Genomic DNA, 19,319 nt, shown 5'->3' on the forward strand with positions numbered 1-19,319 from the left:
CCAGGACACTGATGAAGCTTCAGAGAGCTGCTACATTACAAATAAATAACAATAATCCACTTAATCTCTGCTTAATGCAGCCCTGAAGGGAATGCGGGTGAGATTATCAAATGACAGCATTTACTCGGTAGACCTTCAGTTACAGTTTACAGCCAGAAATTCAGATTCCTCCCCTCAAAAAACATCCATTGGCATCAGCAGAGCAAATGAAACCTTGAAGAATTGGACAGTAGGCTGTTAAATAAGTTTAGCTACAACAGGAGCAGAGAGGAGGGCATGTTGCCACGTAAGCGCTGCAAGAGACGTCCCATTGCTTCCAACAAAAGCACTGGAAAGGGCAAAAAAACACCCAGCAGATGGGAGAAAGGAAAGACCATGATTGTCGCATGGCTTAGAGCACACAAGAGCTCCTGCTGCCCATGCTACTGCTTTGCCACAGCACAGAACAGAGGGCAGATGCCATAGTAGGTAATATCCCTGCTTCCAAACACCTTCTGTGCAAAGAGGGCTGGGTTTGATGGCCCCGTCCCATCTGCACCAGGCTGGAGAAGAATGAGACAGATGCAAGCAGGCATCGAAGGAGAGGGTGAAAATGTCACCAAAGCCACACTTACAGCGACCAGTGTTTCAGGAGACACATTCTCTCCCTTCACATCTTCTTCTTCGGGCTCTTCATTTTCTTTATTGTCAGTGCAAGAGATAGAGTCTTGGACTGAGCAAGTGCTAAGCAAGTCTGGCAAACTGGTAGATGGGTACTTCAGAAAATCCCCTTCAGCGGATTCCTACCCGAGAGACAACAAAATGTGTTACATCACATGAATCCACCAGAGCCACGCTGACTCTGCCCCATTTCAGTGCCCCGTGGGAGCTCCCCAACAATCCTCCCTCCTTATGTGTTTCCATGTGCTTGAACTGTAATGTCCAGTTATTGACAGCAGCTCTGGTGTTAACGTGCACACGGAGTAAACACAGGCCAATGAACACCTGAAACAATCAGATTGCATAAAGGAGAATTTAAAATAAATGCTCCCCCAGCAGTCTGCTCCTCCCTCTCCACCTGAGTTCATTAAAAGTCACGGCAAGCAGACGCAGAGCTTGCAGGCTCATTACTCATGTCACTGTGTCCCATATCTCACGCCTTCACATGTATGCCTATCCAAATGCACCAAGGCAACAAACCAACAGCGCTGCTTGGGAGAACTGATCTCATAAGCCTCTACCTACGCAGTCCAGGTGCTTCAGGAGATGTTCCCCTGGCTTTGGCACCTTTTCTGGGAGGTAAACATGTGCACCAGCTGAAGGCAGTAGTAAGACAGGCTCTTGTTTTATTGCTTTCGAAGGAAATCCTGTGTTTGAAGTGCTCAGCATGCCAAACTGTAGGGCCGCTTTCCCATACCAACAAACAGCAGCCAAAGGAATCTGCTGGAGAACACTTCACCTATATATGCCTTTCTACATGAAATTTTAATCTGTAAGGTTTTTTCACAGGGATTATTTTGATGCAGTCACTCCATGAGCAAGCAAATAATTTTCAGGACAGTTTTATGCAGGCTAACGCCTTGCGTTTTGGCAGAGATTCCAGCTGTCCAAATGAAGTACAAAACGTACCTATTCCAGATCAAAGCATGTTGTTTCCAGAATAAACACTGGTGGGGCTACTATCATGCTGGGAGCCTACAGAAGGTCTTCAATGAAGTTCACCGTCTAAATTAAACATTACAGGCTCCTCACTTTTAACATGGTGGAACAGAGCCTCTTCTTGACCAAGACGAGAAACAAAAAGCCTCTTTAGGAAGCCAAAAGAGCACTCAGAAATGAAGCTGATGTAAATCTGCAGCAGGTTGGCTGGGATAACAAGAGTGGTCCCCGTGGCCACCCCTCCTGCCTCAGTGGTCCCTCCATCACCTCAGTGGTCATTTTGTCCTCTCTGAGATCCTAAGCATTTTGGGAACTAGTCTCAACCCAAGACAGGGAGCACCAGGCTGTGGTCTAGGGGAATGCGCAAACTGGGGCGGAGAGGATTTCCTTAAACAAAGCAAAAATATTGTGTAATATTCCCTTGATCTCAAAAAAGCAAAACTGAGAGCCCTCCTAATAAATGAATTCCACTCTCATTCCCCTGAAATTTCATGCTGCTTTATCTGTGAGAGCTTTGCTCCAAGCTATTAACAAGGACAAAATAAGGAATTCAAGCCAAGGGATCATCATCAGGAGACCTCTAGCACACAGATATGGAGAGAGATAACAGGCTCCACAGGCAAGCGTCTGACGAGGCTGAGTACAGCCTGCTTTATTTAGCAGCCTACGTATATTTTAAGAAAATGCTTTTTGGCCAAAACTTAAGTAATGTCTGCATGACTAAACCCAGCCTCATTTGCACATTGAACAACAGTGACAATACAAGCAAATCACTACTGTAGTCTATACCCTGCTGATTTGCCACAGATTTACAGCAGCTACTGATAACAACCCGAGTAGAACTGCATTAAACTTAGGGGAGCAAATGCAAACATGTGCCTCCATCTCAAAAATGTGCCGTTTTCATGCATACATCCTTGATGACAGGTCTTGGGGACACACCAGGGAGAGGACGTAGTGTGTGCTGCTTGTACCTTGCTGGCGACCACCAGCTGCACCATGCCAGCGGCCGAGCGCAGGAGAGCCACGGCGTCCTGGTGGGACAGCCCCACCAGTGACTGCCCGTTGATCATCAGGAGCTCGTCACCTGCCGTCAGCCTGCCGTCCCTGTGAAAACAGAGAGGGAACGTTGGGCTCCCGCCACGCTGCAGGGTTTTGGTGGGGTAAAATGTGACCTTGGTGAAATGCTAAATTTGCATTGATCAGTGAAGCGTTGTTTGACCAGAAAGGGAGCACAGGAAGGCGCCCTCTGGAAACTGCTGCTATACTCAGCGCCATTTCACTCTGCCTGCAGGGATGAGTGCTCTCAGACACACTCTGTGCCCCACTGGAGATGGATGGGAAGCAGCAGTGAGCCCCACATCTCACCATCAGAGAGGCAGGGCTGGGAGAGAGCAATCTCCTAGGATGCACAGTCTGTCTCGCCCACTGATGACCCCATGGGAAAAGCCCATCTCCCAGAAACTGACCTGGGAAAAAAAGCCCTGCAAGCCATCAGGCTAATTGGGTTACGTTCCATCATTAAGAGCCTGGGGCTGAGAATCACAGAATGGCTTGAGCTGGAAGTAATCTTAAAGATCATCCAGTACCAACTCCCTGCCATGGGTTGGCTGCCCTCCACCAGCTCAGGCTGCCCAGGGCCCCATCTAGTCCAGCCATGAGCACATCCAGGGATGGGGCACCACAGCTCTCTGGGCAGCAGTACCAGGGCATCACTGTCCTCTGAGTCAAGAACTTCCTCCTAACATCTAACCTAAATTTCTCTCCTCTAGTTTACAGCCATTTCTCGATGTCCCACCACTATCAGACCATATAAAAAGTCAGTCTCCCACCTGCTTATAAACTCCCATTAAGTACTGGAAGGAAATCACAGCAAGTCCATACACATACTGACACTGGTATGGACCTACAACTAAACTCAAGCCTTTTGTCTGTCTTTACCTTGGACTAAACATGCTGGGAGAGGACTTCAATCACAGAAATGAGCTTTCAAGATAAAATTTCATCTTCTTAACCTTTACAGAGTGATGCAGGTCTCCATAGCATTAGGACAAATCACCTGCACCTATCCTGACCCTGGCTAACAGCAATGGCCTCAGATGCTGGGTCGCACCCTGAAGGCTCCGCTGCTGGCTCACCTGTGTGCCGAGCCGCCCTCCTCCACGTGGGTGACGATGATGCTGTGCGGGGATCGCTTCGAGCCTCTGCCTCCTGTTATCTGAATGCCCAGCCCGTCCGTCCCCTTCAGGATGTGCATCTTCCATATGCGGGAACCTTCTCGCTGAGAGAAAACGGTCAGAGAGTCCTTGAGTTTGGATTTGGACACCGAGAGAAGGCTGGGATGGTAGAGGAGGGAGCGACGTACAGCCTTGCTGCCCATCACCACACATCTGTGGAGCTCAAGCCACATGGGTGTTATTTTTTTTTTTTCTTTTTTTGCTGAGCTTTGCCTTGTTATCTGTGGTCCAAGCAAAGGAGGTGGAAAAGGAGGAGGGAGCACAGAGCAGATGCAGCATGTATAGGTTTCCTTGCAGGCCCATTTGCAGCTTTTCTGAGCTATGCAGAGCTGCAGCTCTACGTCCCAATCGTTCCCACTGCCAACAGCAGCCTCCAGCACCTTCATCAAAACCCTAGGATTTGCAGCAAGTGAGGGGCTGAGAAGCAAGACGCTGCTGAAGGGGCACCTTGAACACGAGTGCGGAACAGACTTGCAGCATGCAGCAGCATTTCCCTCTCCACAGGGCTTGCAGCATTTGAGACACGGGGAAGAAAATGCCAGCCTCATATTATCAGCTGCTGATCAAATATTCCTCATTTGACAGATGTTGTATGGACTGTAAGTAAGGACCTTCCCACCAGAAAGAATAAATTTTCAATATAAGCAAGGTAATGAGTAATGTTTAGCACAGCTTTATTTATTTATTTATTTTAAATGATGATAAATCCAAAACAGAGCTTTACAATCTCTGGAGCAGTACAAAATGCACAACAAGAACCTAGTTCCATGCATCCTACTGGAAGGACTGGGCACAAGGAAACACAGGAGAGGCCGCTATCAGCAGAACAGGAAAGGCAAGAGAAAAACAATCAAGCAAGCAAGACGCAAAGGCAATTGCCAGGACTCCCTCAGAGGGAGGGGAAGAATCAGAGTAACAGAATTATGAGAAATCCCAGGAAGCTTCCAAGCTTGCAAGGCAGCAAAATGCACAGTTTGGAGGTGATTTCAGGCTGCTTGTCACAGTCACTCAGCACCAGGTCATCTATTTCTGACTGGGCCTGTGCTGCACACAGGCAATGTTCCTGCAGCACACAAACACCCAAGCAGTGGAGATGATTAAAATTTCATGCCAAACTGTGAAGGGCACATAGAAATTGCTGTTTGTTTCCGAGGAGTGGAACTGCTAAATATATCAGTGAGCCTAAGGTTTGTGGCAGCGACTTGCAGATTTTAGGCCAACGTTGTTTATCTGAGCCTATATTAAGGGAAGAAAATGTGCTGCTTCTTTTTTTTTTTTTTTTTTTTAACCTGACCACTGGGGACCTATGTTGAAACTTTTAAATGCAATGCGAGTTTTTCAGACACAGGAAAAATATTATCTTGAGTATCTAAACCAGTATCTAAGAACAAAGAGAAAAACAGGAGATAAAGGTTATACAGCCCCGAGACCACAGGTATGAGAAACAGGAAAAACCAACCTGGTGTTTTGAGACGTAAGGCAAAAGTCTGATCCTGGAAACATAGACACCTGTGGGTAATTTGTTAACTTGACAGCAGTGCACATGAGCAATATCCCAGCAGGTTTAACTAGGATGCTGAAGGCACTGATAAAAGCCCGGTCCCAGTTGAGTAACAGGGCATGTAAGGACAGCAAATACCTTGAGACAGATTACCAAGATAGACAAAACATCGTGTTAAACGCAGGGGCAAGAGTCAGTTGTATTTATGTGCTCAAAAACAAACAACAACAACAACAAAAACCCAAAAAACAGAACTAAGCCAAAGCCTGACAATACTCCAGAGAGATTTTATTGCTATAATATGCCCCGCACCCATAATGAACATCAGATGTGTCACATCCCTCCTTCCCCCAGCCAAAACGATGCCCATCCAGGATGCTGCTCTGGCTGACCGCTTGTTAAACCCCGTTCAGAAGCAAACTCTTTGATAAAGCCTAACAATACAGCCATTACACTGTTTCTAATGATTTGCAAAAGCATTTTGGAATGCTGGTTATGCAAAGGCCCACACCACGCAGCACCCAGCCTGCATTCCTCAGCACTTCTCACTATCACATGCTAAAAAAAAACCCCAAATTCACTCTCCACTGACCCACTCTCTAATACTCATTCATATGGCACAAGACTTCACAGAAGCAAGTGGTGAGGCTCCGCTGCTCTTACTCCCCTTCAAGTCCCATTGAAATCAAAACCACCTGCAAAACAGCTCATTACTCAGCCTGAGCAGGGCTGGCAGAGCACAGCCGTGCTGCAGACAACACCTCAGCCCAGCACATACCCAAATACGTATTTATTTCGCTCATTTTGAAGTCACAAGTCAGTGGCACTAAGAACCATGTCTGCTGACTGTTCTCCCTTTGTAGAACATCCACAGCTGTTCAGTCAACCCCAGCAGTACCCACATATCTTTGACTTTTTAAAGCCGAGCACTGAAAGACGGATTTCCTAGCGTTTGGGTGAGTCTTCTTAGAGAAAGGGGGTGTTCCACAGAGCCCCCTTCCCTTTCCACATAGGCGCTCTACTCCTGCACAGAGCAGCATGGAACGCTCCACTGCCAGCTGGGAAATGCTGCTGCTTCCATCAGGCACCTTCTGTGGCTGCATCACAGAAGAGCTTTGCAAGTAAAGCTCCAGGCCAAGGATTCTTAAACGCATTTAAATTTGACTTAAAAAACAGTTTCCTTGAGTTCTTGGAGAAACCCACATTCAACAGCACAAGCCCTAAATGTTTTAAATAGAATTCAAAAAGCAGAGCGATGCATTCTAGGTCTTCCACTTTGAAATCTTTTAAAGATCCTATTTTCAAGCATTTCTTCCTAAACAAGAAGACTACGCTCACTCAGACTTCAGATGAGGGCTAAGATTGTGCCACATTCACTCAGCTCCACAGACTTACGACACCCAAGGAAAGCTCCAGTTGTGGTTAGATTTGGCTGTCTGCAGGTCTGATGTCACAGCCCTTGGAGCCTGCCAAATCCTGCCCAGAGGAGGGAGTCTTTAACTGCAGGATGGCCTCCTCTGATGGGCTGCACAACACGGGTTGCTGCCAGTCTCACACCCCTACTAACGTCCAAACTTTTCTATCTGCCCAGAAAAATCCCCATAGCTTCATTTATAAATGGTTCAGAATAATCCCCATGGTTTAGTTCATGAGTGACACAATAAATCTTCACACATACATCCACAGCAATCTGTGAAAGAGTATTTCATGCCCACAGTACAGAGAGTTGCTGTGGGTCCAGGGAGGCACGTCAGACTGCAGATATCCTCAGCAAGAACCAACAACAGCCTCTTCTCACTACTCTCAAGAATAAGGAGACCAATTCAATTCTCCTTAACTACCCTTAAACAAACTCAGGTCAAGACAAAGATGCTCAGCACCTGTGAAGGGAGGTGGAAAGGTGAGCTGGACCTGGCAGGCTGATGTCACAAGCCACAGACAACCATGCAGTTCACCTGAGATATGGCCAGGAGGCACACTCAGAGATTTCCACACTCACTCTGGAAATTGTCAAAGGAAGGAGAAGCCAAAATTTCTTTTAGAGATTTTTTCCCCGTCTTATGGAAGGCAATATTAGTTCTGCTGAGATCCATCCCACAGTGCCTGAGCAGCAGCAGAGCTACTCCTCACACTAGGAGAGCTGTGTGGACACCATGGACAAACATTTTCTTCTCAAAAACAGTGCTGAGATACTGGAACAGACTGCTCAGGGAGGTGGTGGACTCACCAACGCTGGAGGTGTTCATGAAATGTTTAGGTGTTGTAGTGAGGGACATGGTTTAGTAGGAAATATTGGTGGTAGGCGTATGTTGGACCTGATGATCTTAGAGGTCTTTTCCAACCGTGGTGATTCTGTGATTCTAAGAATCGTGGAGATATGGCACTGAGGGACATGATTATTGAGCATGGTGGGGATGGACTGATGGTTGGACTAGATGACCCAAATGGTCTTTTCCAACCTTCATGATTCTATGATCTTACCAACACTTGCAAATATCTAAAGGGCAGTGGTCAAGAGGTTGGTCGAAAAGAGCCAGGCTCTCTTTGGCAGTGCCCAGCGACAGAGCAAGGGGCAATGGGCATGAAATGGAACACAGGAAGTTCCATATGAACATGAGAAAGAACTTCTTCACTTCGACAGTGACAGAGCACTGGAACAGGCTGTCCAGAGAAGCTACTGAGCCTCCTCTGGAGATATTCAATAGCCACCTGGATGCTTTCCTGTGCCAGGTACTCTAGGGAACCTGCTTCAGCAGGAGTGTGGAACAGATGATCTCCAGAGATGCCTTCCAACCCCTACCATTCTCTGTGAGAAGCACAAATGGTCAAGTGAGAGAGGCTGAGTTTGGCTAATGGCTGTTTTTTATTCTCTGCAGTTACATCACTCTTAGGTGACTCAGTTTTCCTCCTAACTCGGCTCTGGCAAGCAGGCAGCGCCTTGGATCAGATCTTCCCTCTTGCAGATGATCAAAGTGCACAAGCTACAAATAATTAAGATGTTTTTTAAGATGGTATGAATATTCCACTTGGATTAATGGCGAGCAAGAAAAAAATGGGTCATCTTATGTAACAGACCGCAAATGAGCATAGAGAATCAAGCCGGCATCTCAAGTTGCTCCCCGCAGGCTGCCTTTCTCCACCATTGTACGCAAGGCAGCCTCTGTTCAGAGCAAGCCTACATCTGGAGCAAACCAGCCTGCTACAGATGTGGGGAAGCTTGCGTTACGCCTGCTCCGAGTGCATACCATCAAACGCTCGATTTCATAAGCACGTCATTAATAAAACAAAAAGGAACGTTTTTCCCCTCTGCGTGCAAAATAAATAAATAAATGAGATGTGTCAGAGCCGCTCTTCCCAACCCGTCTTTCACCAGCTAATTGCAGGGGAGTTTAAAAGGGGCTTGACTGATTTCTACTGTGTGGTGTTCAACAAGTTGCAAATCTGAATATACAAAGGAAAGATCGCTTTGAAATGTTATATTAAAGAAAAGCTTGGCAGGAGCAAGGTGTAAACAAATGGAAAACAGAAACGCAGTAAGTAGTTAAAAAGGCAGACAGCAAAATGGAAAATGTAAAATAGTTGTCTACAAAAAGCACTTTCTGTCACAGCAGCAATGATTTTTGCATAAATAAGTAATAGTTTTCAAGCAAAACCCAGGATAAGCCAGGCTGAGAACAGCAGTAAGGGCGTCTCAGCACACCGGACATGCACACATCAACCTTGCCAGATCCTGCATCCCATGTAGACATCTACCAACATGCCCATGGGACACCTACCTGCCCTGCTGGTACCATGACAGGATTTGCTGCCTGTGCACGACCAGCTCCCACCTGGTGACCTCACAGGACCACCCCAGCAGCAGAAGCTAACAGTAAACTCCTCCTTGCTGGCCATGAAGCTGTTTTTGGAAACTTGAGGTTTAAGAGAAAGTTTTAAGATTTATGCCTTGAAAAACTGACTGCAATGGATTTGATGGGAGCTGGCAACCAAAGTGCTGACGGCACGCACCTGAAAACCAGCAATATTTCCCACATAAAAACACACAGCCAGGGCACCATGTTCAGATCAGCATCAGCACTACCAAACAGCCTAGCCTACAGGGACAGGGAGCTATGCTGGGGTGTAAATAGCAGCCTTCACTCCCCAGAACACCCCAGATGAACACAGGGACAGATGAAAAGCTCCTCTCTTGGATGCCTACCTTGTGTCAAATGCTGCCTGCTCCCACCAGCCCATTCCCCAGCAGACATGGGGCAGATGCAGATGGCTGGCTGCTGCATTTACCTTGGTGATCACATGCCGGGTGATTAGCTCCAATGTGTTGCTGTCAAGATGCAGTCAAAAGCTATCACTCTTACATCACAGACACACTAGTGTGAATGACTCAATCACAGAATCATGCCAAAATCTGATTTTTGCAGATTCTTAACAAAGCAATTATTTCATTAGTGGATAATGAGTATAGTTTTCATCTGGTCTTACCAGGATGTTGATAAAGCTGATCTAACAGCAGGATTCCTGCTTTCATCTGCTACCTCGGGTTTTCACTGTTGTACAGGCAAGCTAAACAACACCAAAACAAATCAAAAGGGGAGGAAAAGAAAAGCATCTACAGTACTTTACCACAGTGTTATTCCAAGGCACAAGTTCCTTGCCCGTCCCTACTGTCTGTGAAAAGTTCCTAGTGCTGGAGATATTTCTTAGCACTGGAACCAGCGAAGGCTTCTGCCTCCAGTTGACACAAGCCACTCAGTGCCTCTGGGTGTCTCCTAAACCTCTCAAAAGTGGAGAAAGAAAAAAATCAAACTCATAGCCCTCATTCTGAATTATACAATGTTGACCATGTGAACTTTCCATGTCCTCAAAACAGGTCAGATCTGAGAGCACAGACGCAACTGCGAATCCATTTAAGTGTCTATTTCTGATTCAACAGGTTTTTTTTGATTGGGCAAATGGCTTAGCATCCATCGACTGAAATGCGAGTACCTTGCCCTGGAGAGAGAAGCATCCTAGGGAATAAAGCCTGGAGAAGAGCGGAAAGTAAAATCCTACACTCCTCCAAATACAAACACACAATTAAAATACACAAAATAGGCATCACAGATGAGAGGATGAAAACTCCGCAGTTTTAAGCAGAACAACCCACAGGGGTGCATCTCCAGAGACAGACTAGTTGTTGACATCATTTCCTTGGCAAGGACTTTAAACATTTTATCAGCCATTGCATGCACCTGAAGTACATAATCGCCCCTTGCAAAAATCTGCTGGAGACATTTCTCATCCTGAGCCATCACCATCTGGGTTACACCTCCCTGTGCTGTTCCCCTCTCCACATCCCTGGAGCTTCCTTGCAAGATCAGTCAAAAGATTTTGCAGCTATTCCCAATTTGGGGGAGGGGGGGGGGGGGGGAAGAGGGGATGTAGTTCAGCACAGCAAATGCCCCTGGAGAGCTTAGGCTCTTAAGGTCTACAGTGTGTCTGCATTCCCTCAAGTATCTCACTGAGTCTCAATCTGTTGCTGTTGGGCCATTGGGAATGGTGGATTGGTTTGAAGCTTCCCAGAAAAAAATCCTTGCTGACTGCAGTAGATTAAAGCCTATGCTGGAGTAAGTCACCGTGGTCCCCATGTCAGCCAAAGCAGAGTCTGTCTTGGGGACTGTTTTTCATCTGTTGGTGTCAGGAATCTTTGGGTTCACTAAGTGGTTTCAGCTCCCTGACTCAAAAATTAAGCATATGCAGATCTGTAATCACAACTTACACCTGAAACACTGCAGCACTGAGCAAACAGCACGCTCTATTTTTAGGCATGTCCACTTGGTTTCAAACACTCACACGTAATGATTAAAACATCAAATGGTGTGAACTTAAACGTTCAGCTACAGCCATTCCTTTGCGTTCCAGTTACAGATTTGCTGTATCAATCATACCGTATACAAAGTGAAAAAAAACACCTTCTGGATGGGTGGGAGATGTTTTATAGTGCTGCTCTCTCCTACAGTTTGCTATAGCAGAGCACAAATCTCAGCTGAGAGCTCCTGTGGCACAGCCCTGTGCATCCCTGATGTCTCTGCAGGCAGTTCATTGGTAACAGAGAGGATGCCTTCTCACGATGACACATTTAAGCTAATTCATTACAACTTACCCATTACCGTACTATCTCTGCACACAACCCTGCCCTAAGCCTTCGGAAAATTCAATTCAAACAGAGAATAAATGAACATATTGCTACTTAAAATTAAAATCTACAGTTAGCCCAGCCATTGCTATCGCTTAAATCACAGCAAAGAAAGGCAAGACCTTCCATCAGTTGAGAAATGTGACAGCAAGGGCAACTTATCCCAGAAAGTTGTGACGACGGCTGCTTTATGGCAAGGTGGAGCATATCTGGCAGCAAAAATAAATGAACTGTAGCATCAGTACTAGTTACATAAAAGCGCTTCCTAAAACTCCAAGCAAAATCAAGGCCAAGTTTTGTCAGTGCTGTGCAGCTGCAATTAAAAGACAGCGCTTGTCCCTGAGAGAGTTTACAACCCAAAACAGGCAAGAGAGAGGAAAGACACGCTTATCACAGTGCAAATTAGAACTTCAAGACAGTAGATAGCCCCAGGATTCACGTTAATGAAAGATGGAAGCAAACACAGAGGATAAAAAGACGTTAAGAACAGAAACGGATTCTTATAAAGGCCCGTGCACGTCTAAAGGTGTCTGCAACAGGAACAAAAACTGGAGTATTCTATCTCTAAAATGTGTACCATACAACAGTGCAATAAGAAACCTTGATGAAATAATAATCAGTGCTTATGCTGACAAAAAGAAGTTGATGCAAAGCAACTCAGCTACCCAAGTTCAGTGAAGCTGTCACTGCTTACCCTTGAAAGTATCCTACTCGCAGCAAGGTTTGCATTTTGGTACAGCAGATGGTTGACAATTTTTCTTCCCATCACATTTGAACAACAGGAAAACCCTTAAAGTAGGTACAGTGTGTCAAGTCTCATGTTTTGATTCCTGTAACGTGCCATTAGCCTTATTCTTCTGCTTGGCAAGATAGGAGACATTTTACACTAGCCAAAATGCAAGGTAAGGCTGACATTTACCAGCATTGATTGGTAAATATTGCTACAGAAAGCTGTCAGCCTTCCCTAACTGCAAAGCAACATCCAATACAAAAGCATTCCACCTTTCCTGAGACAGACCATCTTAATAAGCAAGCAGTAATGGGATGGAACAAAGACGACTTTCTCATTAAGTGTAGTCAAGCACTGCTCACCTGAGGTGGTACAAATGCAAGTACTCCTTGGCAGACTCCTGACTGGTCTTGTAGGTGCACACACACACCCACGTGCACCTGTACATACACTCAGGAGTACAGGGAGAATTATGGTTTACTTAAGACAGGCCCAACTGGTCCATAATGCAGCAAAATTGGCTGCACGTGCTGCTCCATAGCTGGAACTCACTGCTGAATATTGTGGGTGAGCAACACAGAGCCTTTGTCATCCACAGTGTCAAAGTGCTGCTGTGCTGCAAATCTCACATCCCCAAAAACCACTCTGAGACTCAGCATTAATACACAGCCCTCCCTCACCCCCCTTTTTAATAGCTAGTAAGCTGACCTCACAAAGACACAAAATACACTTTATAGGGCCAGCAGATGCTGACTGCTCTCCATGCAGGACGCACGTGGCAGCTCTGTTCCCATGCCATGTGCTTGCTGCAGCAAAGTGCCCAGACACAGACCCCAGCCCCTCTCACCTGCTTGCCTTCACCGTGAGAGCATCTCCGTGCCACCCAGTCTCCTCCACATATTGTCTAATGAGAACTGCTATGTTTGGATCTGGATTTCAGTCCTTTACTAATGCAGAAGCTTAAATTTAAGAGGCTTCTGGAAGAATCTTTGGTTTTCTTTTGAGCCAGTGAGGATTTCCCAAAGCATCTTGTTGGGGCAGGAGGAAGGAAAGGCAGCAGTTTGTGCTCTGGCACATTCCATCACCAGCCAAACTTCTGGTCTTTGACGAAAGCCTCAACAGTCATGCCAGGAGACCTGATTCAATGCAATGCCCTTTAAAAACCATGTTCACTGCCGTGGTACTCTGGCTCCTCACAATCCCAAGGTCACACCTCTGGTCCCCATCTGACAACAACTCAGCACTCCTCAGTTCTGAGCAGCTGAGAAAACAGTCCACACCTCTTCCAAAACAACTGTGACAGAGAAACAGAGAACAAAATCAAGGGATTTTGTCTTCCCAGTAAACACAGCGAAACCACAAAATTGGTATCTTGTGAGGAAACCTCCTGTTTCCTTTTCTTTATCATTCCCCAGCCCCTCCCATACTCGTCTTACATCCTTGCCTTTGTAATTACCAGCCTAGAAAACACCACCCGGTTTCAAGCCACTGAATAAAAGAAGCAAACTTTGATTTCTGCGTTTAAGCTCCCAGATCTCCCCAGGATGTGATGGGTCATTACTCCGGCTCAGAGATTGCCTGTTTTTAAATCACCGTGCACGACTCCCTGGGCCCTTTCCAAGGTCAGATCTGGTTTCCAGGCCTCTGAGATCTTCCTGCCAGGCAGACAGAGCCCTGCAGCTTTGAATCTGCACATTTTTAAGGGGCATTCAGGTTCATTCTAAAAATACTGCAGCATAACTTAACCACCTGTAAACATCAGATGCTGACTGCTAATTGATAGGTACAATATTTATTGAGGTTACATACCAACAAACAGTCTAGCAGATTTGTTTATACATAGCAATAGCAATGCCAAGTGCACAGGAGAGACAGACCAAGATCCCGGAGATGAAAGCAAGCCTGAAGGGGACTGACACATGCATATGAACCAGTAGCACTGGAATCTCCTGGCAGGTTCATCTGACAAACAGTTTTCGTCTCAGCTCTCATTTTACAATTCAGCACTGCTGTTATTAGCAGCACGCTGTGACAAAACAAGAGAAAAACACCGAGCTTGTGGGAGAGGAAAGCTAACAACACCCAAGGCACGTGGCCGCCTCAAAAGCACTCCTGGCACAACATCTGCAAGGCCACGAGCTGACCTCTGGGTTCAGCAGAGCAACAGCTGAAGACAAGCAGACTTACTCCAACCTCTTCTCCCCTGCATTCTGGTTGCTTTAACTTCAAATGAACTTCCTAAAGGGAGAAAAAGGGAATTTCCTGGAGCCAAGATTCCAGCACCGTAATTCTTCCATCTGCATCCTGGGGCTGGGGAGGGGAAGGAGAGGAGGGAAGATCAGAGGGGTCCTCCTGCAGCCACGCAGGTGCTGCAGCTCCTTCTCAAAGCCTTTCCTCCCACCCGCAGCTGACCTCCAGCCTGCTGCAAGGCGTCTCTCACTGACACACAGTGAATATACTGCTCCCCAAAGGTGCTGGGCTGACAGCTCTGGATATTCCATTAGCCAGTGCATGGAGGAGACGGCAAGCACCGCGCAGGCAGAGGGGATGGGCTGGTTTTCCCCATAGAGAGGGTGCCCTGCCAATGCACCCTGTCCCTGTCCGGGAAGAGATAACTCATCCCAAGGCTGTGAAAGGTTTGGCTTGTGCTTTGAAGCCTGGAAGGAGGCTGCAACTTCTGACACTCTGTTCTGGATGCTGTTTTCAAAAGACTCCCGACAGGACTGGATCTCAAATGCCTGAGCGCCAGGTCATGCTTTGGAAATGCAGCTTTAAGTGACATTTGAGGCTTCCAAGTGTCCTCATCCTTTGGTTGTCGTTATTTTCTTTAACTGTTTTGTTTTCTCTCAATAGAACTCAAAAACTTTTGAAAATTTCATCCACTGTCTCTATTTACCATTTATTACGAAGCTGACAACAGTTCAACACAGCTGCTGAAGTGATGGGCATCTGTAAGGTCTGCTTGTTTTCAAAAAGCAAAGGCTGTTCAGGGCATGCCATTCAGGCTCAACTACTTACAATTCTCCACATTCAGATGTTAGGAAAATGTAATTAATACTGACACATACAGAGGTCATATCTCTGAGCAAAACATTAAGTGGGGAAAAATTAAGAGACAGAGAGAGAGAGAGAGAGAGAGAGAAGCAATTTTGCTAAATGACTGTGCCTCCCAACAGGCTCTGTGACAGATACACCACAACAGAACAGATTATAGCTCTTAGATTTCCAGTGACTAAACTAAGCTTTTATATTTTACAAAGCCACCTTATATGCGCTTTGCATTAAGAACTCATTTATGGCTCGCATTGACACATGTACATTATGAATTTAATAATACACTTGTTGGACCACAGTGACTCAAAACATCAAGGTAATACCAGCAAGAAATGGCTCTAGATCAAGAGTTTCTTCATATATGGTGCTTGACTTCCTCAAAACACACTCTGACCATCTTCATTTATAACATGTTTAGTTAGACATCTCCAGAACAGATTCCTGAAAATATAAGAACTTCCTAAAGTTTTTATATGAACTGGAGCCTTCATAAGACTGATGGGCTGGATTTATTTATTTATAAACTTCTACTGCTTTCCTTTGGAAGGGTTTTACAGACAGCAATTATGAGGCTTTCAAAAATGGTACATAAACACCTTCTCCTCCCTGCCTACCTTCTCTACCATGAAATCAAATGTGTCCCACTGATGGGAAGAATAGGTTTTCTCAATTACATTTCTTTAAGACTAGCACTTAAAAAAAATTGGATTAGTCCCCTCCAATGCCTTTTAAGTTAAGTTAGCTTAATCTGACAACCACCATTGCTCTGCACTATTACTGGGGAGTACCAATTCAGAAGATATGTTTAAACCAATGCTTTCCCCAGCAGACATCAGGAATGAGATGTCCTCTCACACTGCTTCATTACCAGCTTTGAAGTCTTAAAACCAAATGCAGCTGCTGCAGCAAGCCCTGAGCCCAGCACAGCAGCGTTCATCTGTTTATGTTATCAGTGTCTCTGAAAAGAATTGGCAGACAGCTCTTCTGGTGATAGATGCATACTGAAACCCGATCAAGGCTTGGGTTATTATTCTCCACTCAGCAATGCTGCAATTCTAGCCAGGCAAACCCCAAGATCTCCATTAGGGTGAAGAGAGATGCAATGAAAGCCCTGAGCCCACTGCCGTCCCAAACATTAACAAATCATCCATCCCATCAACTTGGAGCAAAACTCACGGCAGCTTCCATGTGGCTCCCAAGCACTTTCCAAACAAGTTTTGTAATGCTAATAATTGCACCAACGTCTGGTGCTGATTCCCTTTCCCTTCAAGAATGGAAACTTCCATTCCAGTTTTAACAGAAGCTTTAAGGTCCCACCAAACTCAGACATGAAGCCTCAAAGGTCAAAATGAACATCTTCCACTGACCCCTCTCGCCTCAGTGCCTTCAGGTCAACACTTGTTCCAACAAAAGAGTTCCTGAAGCCAACACTGACAAGTCTAAGAAATAACAATCTGCTCTTTCACAACAGATGGAACATGGCAAAAATTCCTCACAGTTACTACCTAATTCTCAAACCCTCCTGCCCCCTGGTTTTGTACACGATGCCTGCAACTCAGCATCCCAGCAGATTAGGTTGTCACATTTCAGGACGGTGCACTGAAATCTGTGAAATCACTCTAGAAGTTCCCTTTCTCCTCTTGCACATCAGAAGACTTGCTTGCTTCTCCGCAAAACCCCAAAGCAGACCTACCTGGGCTGATTGATCAACGATGTCCATCACGCTGCCCTCTGACAGCCGTGACCGGTGCTGTCCCCTGGTGCTGTGCAGCTGCTCCTCAACATTAACTTCTGCTTCAGGGGCCTCCGGCTGAGCCACCTCCACCTCCATTGGAGTGCAGTGCCCGTTCCCGTGCTCTGGCTTTTCTTTGCTCTCCTTGCTGCCTGGTGTCCTCGTGATAACTCCAAACTTCCTGGTCCTCTTCCCATTCTGAGCTGCTCTGTCAGCAGGTTCAGGGCTGGGCTTGGCTTTGGGGTCACAGCTGTTGCTGTTGTTGCCGTTGGAGGGAGGAAGAGGAGCTTTGCGCTTGATGCGGCGCAACATGATCAGGTAGACGAAGCCGCCATTCCAGCACTGCTCGGCCAGGTAACTGCAAGGAAAGAGGTGCATGCGTTACCAACGGCTCACCCCACATCCTGCCCTGACATCGTGATGCCTGCGTGACCTTCTGGGCAGCACAGCTGCATTCAGAGTGGGGACACATCGGGATACCTCGAAGCATCTGCAGAAGCTCCTTTTGGTATTGGGAGTTTGCACTGACATGCAGAGATCTGAGTGCTGCCTCCCAACAGCCCCATCAGGTGCTCAGGCAGCAGTAACAGAACAACTGGTAATGCTACCAAAGGGATTCCCACCACCTTGACCTCCAGATCCACGGCACAGGAACACAAAATGGCAGAGCACGCAAAGCAAAACAGAGAGTGTTTCCAGTGAGGGGGGTGGTGGGGGTTGGGGGATAAATATAAATAAATAAATTCTGGAAAGTTAAAAACAGTGAAGTTTCCTCTGCACTGCAGCCCACAGAGCATTTGCATCTGAAATAAGTCTCCTTAGTAAAACTCATCTTCTGCTCCAGCACACCCATGGGCCTTCAGGGCCTCAGGGGAACAAATCAGCCACAGGGATAAGCACAGGCAGAGCCAGTGGCCTCAGAACAGCAAAGCATGGCACTACAATGCACTCCAGCTCCCATGAATGAGAATGTTTCCTTTACAGCAGGCACACTCCAACCAAAGCAGGAGCTAAGTCATCGCTGCTGTGCATGGAGCAGCCATCAGGTCCCCATACTGCACCATCACCTTCCCTCCCAAAGGCTTTGAACGTGCCTTGGAGGAAACGACATTTCTGCTTCAAATACTCGGTGACCTTAAAGAAACTGCACCCATCGATGCAAAAGGGGAATCCAACTTCATGCCTCTTTTGGGAAAGCATGTACCTCAACCCAAATTCTTGAAATATTTGGGTTTTCAGCCAAGGGTGTGACCAACGAGGAGCACAAACAAGCTGGAATGCGTATTTAACAGGTTTGTATGTGCCCTTTCACATTAATTTAGACCCAAAAACTCCACTGCCTTTCTTACTAGCGATAGTGGCAAGAATTTCCCAGAGCATCAAATAACCCTCTGCTGCAGCTGCAATAAACTTTCCACTAACACAGAGCAGTTGGTGAGCCTACAGCTATCAGAGGAGATGAGAAAATAGGTGTGGAGTTAAACCATAACAGGTCCTAAGAGAAAATAACCCAGCACTTGTGGCTGAGAGAGCAGGAGGAACTCGGGAGTCTTCCACCCTTTTTTTCCCTGCCTGATGCTTGTGGGGTAATTTTCCCCTTCCCTTTCTGAAAAGCTGTTTGGCCTTAAACACAACCCTTCAAAGCTATTCCTGCACAGAGGTGACTTATAGCAAAACAGGAAAAGCAGCTCTGATAACCCCTGAAGCAAACTTCTCTGCAAATGGGTGAAGAAACCTCTCTCCTTTACTCAAAGCAATCTGGACCAGCCTGGCAGTGGCTGAAAGCAACACACAACCGGTATGTTTTTATTCACAGAAATTAGCCGGTAGTCTCAGTCTACCCCTTCCTAAATCTGAGATGTCCCCCTCAGACAACAGCACCGCTCAGACTGCCTGTATTTCACTAGGAAGTCTGATGCCCACCTGAATGTGTCCACACACTAAGTACAGCCCTGGAGCAAGTAAGCTTGGGCAAGCCTCAAGAAGGAAGGACAGAAGGAAGGAAGGAAGGGAGAAGGAAGGAAGGACCGGAGGGAGGAAGGAAGGGAGGGAGGAAGGGAAGAAAGGAGGGAAGAAAGGAAGAAGGGAAGAGAAGGGAACATTTATATATCCAAATAGAACCTTAAGCCCATCTTTTTTCAAACCATCCCCAAACAGACAGCACTGTCCCCGCAGCAGCACAGCCGTCTGGGTGGCTGTGAGGTGACACAGGCCCAGCGAGGCGGCCGGGGCAGGCAGGACCTGCAGGCTTC

At 46.5% G+C, this 19,319-nt stretch overlaps 1 protein-coding gene across 8 annotated transcripts in view; it reads right to left on the bottom strand.

The window, feature by feature from the left end:
* The window catches only part of PDZD2 (PDZ domain containing 2), a 194,379-nt gene that overhangs the window by 47,684 nt on the left and 127,376 nt on the right, over positions 1 to 19,319 (bottom strand). For 7 of the 8 annotated variants that reach the window (XM_004937164.4, XM_046905544.1, XM_424994.7 and 4 more), the window contains 4 exons: positions 17,029 to 17,425; positions 3,777 to 3,919; positions 2,613 to 2,745; positions 615 to 782 (listed from right to left, as the gene is read on the bottom strand). In XM_004937164.4, coding sequence (XP_004937221.2) covers positions 615 to 782; positions 2,613 to 2,745; positions 3,777 to 3,919; positions 17,029 to 17,425 — 841 coding nt within the window. The remainder of the gene's footprint in view (positions 1 to 614; positions 783 to 2,612; positions 2,746 to 3,776; positions 3,920 to 17,028; positions 17,426 to 19,319) is intronic. The other variant, XM_004937166.4, reaches the window with a different exon arrangement.

The sequence above is a fragment of the Gallus gallus genome, chromosome Z (genome assembly GCF_016699485.2).
Source record: "Gallus gallus isolate bGalGal1 chromosome Z, bGalGal1.mat.broiler.GRCg7b, whole genome shotgun sequence".
NCBI classification, from domain to species: Eukaryota; Metazoa; Chordata; class Aves; order Galliformes; family Phasianidae; genus Gallus; species Gallus gallus.